Raw genomic sequence first — 8,834 nt, forward strand, 5'->3', positions numbered from 1 at the left:
TAGGCAGAGTTAAATAAGGATTGCCAGTTTCATTTAATGAAAGTCCATGATAAAAAGGTCCAGTGTTCATGCCTAGAAAATCAGTAGCTGTTATAACTTCTTTGGCTGCATGGGTTAAATATGTTATAGATCCCTTAAAAGATCATTTCTGTAACAAGCTGTGCAGTGCAACACCGTAAAGTTTCAAAAAATTCACAAGCCTCTTTGTATGTGATACCTTTACAGTGAAGAAGATTCTTTTGACTATAAAGATGAAGAGTCTACTTTTTCTGGTGCTGATTTCTGTCTGCTGGGCTGAAGCTCACCCTGACAACTCAAGTCTGGAGCATGAAAGAATTATTCACATTCAAGGTAAGGAAATACGTGAGAAAATACCAGTATGTTCAGGTTGCTGAGGGAAGGAGAGTAATGTGCTTAATGATCCTTAATTTTTTATTCTGCTGCACTGTTTTCTAAATACTGTTATTACGAGTGACCAAACCTTTTCTTTTCTGCTTCTGTTGCATTATTATTACTCCTAAAGAAAGTAAAAAAACTAAAGTTGCACTGTTTAATATCACTTAGTCACAACCTTGCAAGGATTAGTGAGTAAAGTACAGCATGATTTAAGATAAAGAAAAAAAACATGCATCCTAAAGTAATAACCAACTGCAATGCATTGAAATACCTTTAGTTTACTGTGGAATATATTTGATTTTAAGACGACTGTCATACATCATTCTTCACATTACAGAAATCTATTTCTGCTTATTATTTAAAAAGGCTCAGCACATCTGAGATCATAATTGGACAATTTAAGCCAGGGAAAAAAAATAAAAGTAGCTTACCCCGAAAGAAATATGTCTTTCCTCATACCTTTAATTCACACTAAGTATTATACTGGCCTTCTGCATAATCCTGTTTGGTTCATGTTTGAATCCTAGAGCTTATAGCTGTAGCAGGATTTGAGTCTGCAGTACAATGCAGCTGTTTTTCAGTCCCAGCTTCAGTCATTGAGGGTCATCTTGTATAAGAAAAAACAGGGGATGTATGCAGTAAGGACAGGCAGAACTAACAGGGATTTTCCTGCTTTCATTTATGTGTTTCCTGAGGCTGGCTAAAATTAATCTTGCAAAATTAAGACACAGCATTACTGTTTTCTCTCTCGCTTCTTTAAATTTTGATTCCTTTCTCTCAACAGCTGGCAAATTGTGTTATTTGAATGTGTGTGTAAATATGAATTACCAAGCTAGGGGAGGTTACTAAGAAAGCCTGAACATTCACAAGTTCACAGGAAAGTCACAGAAGTTAAAGCTACCCTGCACCTATTAAAACAGGCACTCGGATTGTCAAGGTCGAGTAAGGAATAACAGATAGCCAGTCTCTCTCTAAGGAAACTCACAGGATGAAGGTCAAATGAATGTGTTATATCAAAACGAAGACATATCACTGTTGTGAGATGATTAACATTAGATCCCCAGGGCGAATTTCAAATTTGATACTGTTGTCTAATCAATACATAGTTTGCCTTTCCTTGTGTAATGCAGTTTCTTATCTCTGAACTTTATTTATCTTCTTGGAAGATTAAATTAGTGGAAGCAATTAATCCAAATCAAAACCATTTTTCCTTAATCTATCTATGTTAAGCTTGCTCAGTCAGCAGTTTAGTGTAGTTTGCAAGTCATACATGTCGCTTATTCCTAGTCCTTCAGAATGTGTCCAGTGCAGTCTGCAAGTGTAGTTCAGAGCTGATGAAAGGTTCAAGGTGGAACATTCCCCCTACCCGTGAAAACTCATCTGAACCTCAAGAGTTTATTTCTTCAAGGAAAAGCTGGATAAAGCTTAAAATTGGGCTCTACCATGAGCTTTGTACATCCACTGATTCAGGTTCTGGAATATGCAGACAAAAATCAAATAAAAAAGAATAAAACTGCTTGGAACTTGATATATTCGCTATTAATTTTTTTCACTCTTCTCTGCATTGTGGAATCTCATTAGGGTTGAGATTCCTCTCTGCCTAGTGTTGCATAAACACACATGATGATCTACACCTGGAAATGAGCTGGAAATCAGGGAAGCCTGTGGAACACATGTGTTATAGCTTCATACAAAAGGTATTTTAGAGTACATTAAGGAGTGTAGCATACCCCTCCACAGCTGAAGTCCAATGTGTAGCTAAACTCCTCCTGGACTGCGTGCTTTGGAATGCCTTGGAATTACAAAAGGTGCGGATAGATGTGCAGTCAAGTACACAGAGCTGAAAGGGATCTCCTGAGGCAAAGAACTAAACTGTCTTCTATTCCCCTTTCTTTACATCATTTAATGTCCTGTACATTTAGTTTCATTTCTTAAAAAGCTGGGTTTCAAATCTCATTACTGCAAGGTAGTTTTGGACCCTATTCTTCTGGTATGAAAAACACTTTCCTAATACTCCATGTTTGTTCACAGCCATTATATGGCCTTATGCTTCTCCTCGAGTTGTTCCATAGCTTCAAATAACAATTTTTCTTCTTTGATGTTCACTTTAAAACATGTATAAGAGAATACCATATCCTCACAGCTGTCTTTTGAGTAAACTTTTTCAAATTCTTCTCTAAGTGTATGAACTCCAGTTACCTGATAATCTGAATAGTTCATCTCTACACTGGATCGTTCTTGTTTCAGTTCATGCTTCTGGAGTGCGCCCAGCCAGTCTGGCTTTAGTATTTTCATTTTTCCAGCTAATAATGCTTTGTTTTTCAGATCTTGGATCAAATTTGTACTCTTCCCAGACATGTTGCAGTGCTGATCAATAGTCTATTGTGATAGACAATATTTAGCAGTCATTCTCCGTCACTATCACTTAAAATTAACAAGCACAAGGTTTATATCAATAGTTCTTCATGCTGGGCCTTAAAAATCTAGATTATGTGTTCAATATTAAATGTTATCATACTTTTTCCACCCTTCTTTCTTCAAACATTCTAAATATCCATTCTCCTCCCTTCAGTGATGCTTAACATGCCATGTGAAAATTTTATTAATTCAATAGTCACATTTACTTTATAAGGTAAAATTAGTGGAAATATTATAGACTCTCAAAGATTACACTGGAGACAATTCACTGGACTTTTTCTAGGATATTTATTTTTCAGCCAAACCAGCTGCAGTCTTCTCTGTATCTAGCTCTTAGACATTTAGCAAAGTTTCTACCAAAACACCTATATTCTCCATCCTGTCTAATTTCATATGTTTCCCATATCACTGGCTTCCCTGAGCTCCAAGCAATTGATACATCACATTTCCCTGGCCTTGGTAAATATCTACTGCATTTTATCCCTTGCTAGTGACTTACTCTATTTCTGTTCTACAACAATTTTTCTTCAAAAATTGTTCTAAGGTCCTGTTTGCTGTTGAGGTCAGGGGAGGAGTGGCTGGAGATCTGCCCGGGGAAAAGGGACCTGGGGGTGCTGGTTGACAGCTGGCTGAACATGAGCCGGCAGTGTGCCCAGATGGCCAAGAAGGCCAACAGCGTCCTGGCCTGTACCAGCACTAGTGTGGCCAGCAGGAGCAGGGCAGGGATCGTGCCCCTGGACTGGGCACTGGTGAGGCCGCACCTCGAATCCTGTGTTCAGTGTTGGGCCCTTCACTACAAGAAGATCATTGAGCTGCTGGAGCGTGTCCAGAGAAGGGCAACGAAGCTGGTGAGGGGTCTGGAGCACAAGTCTGATGAGGAGCGGCTGAGGGAACTGGGGGTGTTCAGTCTGGAGAAGAGGAGGCTGAGAGGAGACCTTATCGCTCTCTACAACTACCTGAAAGGGGGTTGTGGCGACGAGGGTGTTGGCCTCTTCTCCCAAGTAACTAGTGATAGGACAAGACGAAATCGCTTCAAGTTGCGCCAGTGGAGGTTTAGATTGGATATTAGGAAAAATTTCTTCATTGAGAGGGTGGTCAGGCATTGGAACAGGCTGCCCAGGGAGGGGGGGGAGTCACCATCTCTGGAAGTGTTCAAAAAACATGTGGATGTGGCGCTTCAGGACATGGTCTAGGGGACATGGTGGCACTGGATTAATGGTTGGACTTGATGGCCTTGAAGGTCCTTTCCAACCTAGTGATTCTGTGATTCTGTGATTCTGTGTTTCTGTAATCAGCCTGTTAATGGTTTAATTACTTTCCTTACATATATTTGTTATTTTGCTGTTGTCCAGAAATACATGGTACCATTCTTAAAGTTGAGCTAATATCTCTGCCGTCAGGTTTGCCATACCAAGTGTCAGTAGTAACATCAGTACTTCAGTCTGTGAGGTTTTCTACCCTTTCTTTGAACTGGCTATATTTTCTGAGTTCAGCTTTTACCTTTGTGTTTTCATTTCATATCAATGCACTCCAGTACTTTGAAGAACGTCATACTATCAGACCATCAAACCCAACATTATTAAAAAAAAAGGATTTGCCAGTATAGCACTTGGGTCACTTCTCTTTTCATTCCGCCTTTATCTGTGTAATGACTCGATATTACAAAATCAACCTGTGCCTGTTTAAAAGACTTTTTTTCACTGCTGCAGTAAGAACTTTTACAGTCCTTCCTGACATGTTTTTGATCCATGTTCTGTTTTGTCCTCACTATCATTTCTTATTTCTTCACAACCTGCTGAAACACGAATGTACAGTGCCACCTCATCACCTTTATCTTTCATTTGGCCTTCCTAAAGAGCAGCCACCTATTAACACCATATTATGGCCTGGCAGCTATTTCAGCGTGCTTCCGACTCCCTGGAGAGCTCTGTGTCAGGAACCAGAAGATCTAGTTACCCCACTTTGCTGCCCTCCATTAGTATAAAAACTCCTGCCATCTTTCTCAGACTCAGCATTTGCTAACCAGTACAAACAGTATTTCAGAAATCGTGGTGTTCTCTGATTACACTGGCAAGTCATTTTTTTTATGAACACAGAGCTCTGTCTTTCAAATGTCCACTGTCTTGAGACTGTGGATTTCTTTAGTTTTACTAAACACTTTCCAACCTCTTCAACATTGCAATTGGCATCAATATGTTCTCCCTTAAATCATTCAATTTTTCTCAGAAATGAGTAGCTAACATCATGAATACCTCTGTTCCTTCTGTCAGTGTCAGCTCTAGTTCCTGGTTCTCCCCTTACTGGTTAACACAGTGAGACTGGACCTCAGCCAAATTTCTCATCTTCTAGGCAGTTTTACCTCCCTACCTTTACCATTATTCCTTTCTGCTTCTTTCCTCTCACCCACTTCTTTTGTTTATATCTTTTATTCTTTGGTTTTATTCCAATTATTTTATTTATGAACACAATTTATGAAATATCTAAAGTTGCATTTTATCTTTTCTGTGACTTTATTTCCTTTCCTGAAGCTTGTGGTGGACTTCATGGTTTTGGTCAGGCTGCTCTATTACCCCAGACTGCTTGACCATGTCACCTTTCCAAGGTGAGATTTACACCTTTGTCTCTGGTAGTTTGTCTGCATACAAAAGACATCCCAGTTTAACTTTTGTGGATGAAGGCGAATGAAAGAACTATATTTAAATGAGATGTGTTGTACCCCTGACCTCCCCACCCCACAACACTGTGTTCCTTAGGGGATACCAGTTTCACTCTTTAGAAAAAATCATAATCCTAAATGAAGTCATCTGGCCAATGAGAAACTGGGACAAAAGCATACCCTAGCCACATAAGCGTCCACAACAAGAAGACAATACTAATCTAAGATATCAATGTAGTTAAAGACTCAGATTTTTCTCTGAAGTCAAGATCTGCAAAGGATTCTCTGACCCACAAGAGCGGAAGATGATTCTTTTCAGTGCTCAGTTTTGTATCTCACGCTAATCTATTCATAGTGCTAGTTGCTGACCAATTATTCAAAGAGCCAGAGAACCCTTCAGAGATAAGAGCATTCTTCTGTCTGTATCTGTTCTACAAAATAAACGAAGCGGAGTAAGCCATTAGAGTAATTGCTAAGTTAATTACTTAAGGGTGGCAGGAGCCTTTAACATATGCCTCCAGCTTGCTCAGGTTTTAGAAATACAGGAAGAAAGGCCAGCAAAGAGAATACAAAGTTTGGTTTATGAAGGATCAGCATTTAACTTTTTAGCTTTTCCTTGAATATAATTGAATTTATATTATGCAGCACTTCTTTACCTTGCAGATACAAGAACACACCCATTTGCCTATCAAGATCTCTATGCAGGTTTATTTATACATACCAAGAAATACGTCAACATGGAATGAGCAGAAAACTTTCTAATATTGCCCTATTAAAAAAAAAAAGAACGTTAAATCAATTAATAAATAACAAAAGCAGAATAAATCTTTGCCCAACTTGTTTGGTGTGATAATGAGTTTTATTCACAGTTTACTTCCTTCTCTTCAAAACAAGCCAGAACCAACAGAGAGAAAGCTGCATAGGCTTGCTGGACTAGCCAAAAACATGATAAGAGATTAGAGGCACTACTGATTTGACCTCTTACACTAATTCTTATCTTCCCAAGTTTCATGCTTTTCCACTTTCCTTTTGACTTTCTTCCTTTGGTCCACCTTTCTGCATCTTCCCATTTTCAGTGATGTTACCTGTTATGTCTTTCAATTTGTCTTGCATTTATTTTTTCTGTTTAAAATTTCTTACTAGTTTTATTGCCATTCAGGACACTTTCGATTATGTTATGATACATTTTACAGTTGCTTCTTATAATTGAGCTGCTTCTTTTACATCAGCATAACTTGCTTTCCTCTTCAAAGCATGGCATGTTGCAACAGCATGTAATACCCCACCTCCCGTTCACATGTTGGCTTCATTAGAGGCGTTCAGGACTGCATATTCTGGAATAGACCTTAAATGATAGGTACCCGTATATTTGGGTTGTGACAAATTATTACAGAAGCAAAAAGATTCACATTAAACATGCATATAAGTTACTAGTTTGCCCTTGCTTGCAACATCAATCTAATTCCACATATATAGCATGTGAAGTTAACTAAAGAACTGGAAGAGCTCCTCACCAGTTCTGTGTGATATTTTGGTTTTCTCAAACAGTCTCAATGCCACTCATGAAGAATTCCTTCTGTGCAGAAGTGGTGCAGAGACAGTGTCATGATTTCTGTTCTGCTCTGCTCTATGAGGCCTGATCTTCACTCAATTTCTTTATCTATAATGAAGTAAACACATACTTTATTTAGATTAAAAGGTGGCAATATTTTAGAAGAGCTGAAGTTTGTTTTTTCCATAATTCGTTTAGGTGTTATTAGGTCTCCTAGAAACCTAAACTTGAGTTAATATGGCCCTTTTAAGAATTCCCCCCAATGCGTTACTCAGGTTGAGTAGGTGGGATCAGCTGAAAAATGTTTTACCTCAGTCTTGTCATCTTGATGTTGGAGAGACAGATTTCTTCTCTGCTATTTATAATATGAGTGTTTTTAACTGTACTATTATTTGGAACCATGTACCTGAACTTTTTAATTAAGATTTATCTCCTACCAGTTGTACATCAAAACTTAAAAGTAATGTGTAAAGAGTTTTTTATCCTGTCAGTTTAGAGGTAGGAAAGTGGGAGTTTGATGTTTTTGTTTTCTTTCTCACGACATAAACAAAATTACGTTAATGCTTGGGCCAAATAAGAAGAGCTTTTCCTAGTCTTACAGCTGATATAGAAAAGTTTTTAAATTTTTTTCCCAAAAACAAAAGTAAAAAGGTAGTTAGTTAAAACATAGTTAGAAAAAAAAGTAGCAGGAAAACTATGTGGAAAAAAGTGTGTGTGTGTAATTCTTCGTCATGTTTTTCCCTTTCGATTCTCTGAGTAATACATATTTGTATTTATATATTAATAATGCACTTCCACACATATTATAGCAAGTGTCAATTACAGTTATGACAGAAATTATTTTTGAGTTTTAAAGAAGATGGTAGGATAACAAAACATGCCACTGCTATGGGAAGAGTGAGGATATTTTAGCATAACATTTATGCTGAAGTCCCTGGTAATACTTCAGGAAAGAAGAAACAACTCTGTGTTTATTTAAAGCAGGATGGCACACGGTGTTATTAACCTAATGCCTTGCTAACAGTGTGGAACATTTAGGCAATACATGAGTCTATCTGACAAAACACATCTATGATGTGATCCCTGAATTACGATTTTTTCCCCTTTAAAAAGGCACATTCTTTTCTCCACTGTTGCTTTGTGAGTTAGTCTGTTAAAATGTGGGAATAATTCAGTTTTGTAGCCAGGTCAGCATAAGCTTCTGGACAGTTCTGATGGATGAAGTGGATAAAGCTCTTTGCCAAGGGTTGGCGTGACTCATCCTCTCTGCCCCACTTTCCAGACCTGGCTTGCCATTACTCTTGAGTGCAGAAGCCAGTTAAGAGAAAAAAGAAAAACAACCCGCCCAAACAAAAAGAACCCCCCACAAAACCAAAGAAAACCCCAAAACCAAAACAATACAAAACACTAAAAAGACAAACAAATCTGAATACATGTCCAGCAATAAAATTGGGAACTGAACAGGTAAGCTAGCCCGTGAGACTGAGCTGCGAGCTCTAGCAGCAGGACAGCAGGTCCACTTACGGCACTCAAAGTGGGCATCACACTGGAGTTAAGGTTAGATGTGCACAGAGCAATGACGACCAGGACAGCACAGCGTTCGGACGAGGGAGAAGGAGCGGTGGAGAATGCAGCCGAGGCGGATAGCACGCTGCTGCCCGTGCCTTATCTTACGTATCTTAGGTAAGATCGCAAGATACCCTTTTGCCTGCAGTATATACCTGCTCGGTTTGGCACCCTTGAGATACAGCAAAGCCGACCCACACAGCAGGTTTCCAAGTGAGCTTTCATTTGTAGCAGGCAGTCTTTCCC

At 38.8% G+C, this 8,834-nt stretch overlaps 1 protein-coding gene across 1 annotated transcript in view; it reads left to right on the forward strand.

Annotated features, from left to right (window-relative positions):
• Nucleotides 1-251: 251 nt before the first annotated feature.
• Nucleotides 252-8,834, forward strand: part of HAPLN1 (hyaluronan and proteoglycan link protein 1) — a 31,391-nt gene continuing 22,808 nt past the window's right edge. Inside the window, exon 1 of the mRNA XM_010296557.1 lies at nucleotides 252-351. Within this exon, the coding sequence (XP_010294859.1) occupies nucleotides 252-351 (100 nt within the window). The remainder of the gene's footprint in view (nucleotides 352-8,834) is intronic.

The sequence above is a fragment of the Phaethon lepturus genome, unplaced genomic scaffold, assembly GCF_000687285.1.
Source record: "Phaethon lepturus isolate BGI_N335 unplaced genomic scaffold, ASM68728v1 scaffold50991, whole genome shotgun sequence".
NCBI lineage: Eukaryota > Metazoa > Chordata > Aves > Phaethontiformes > Phaethontidae > Phaethon > Phaethon lepturus.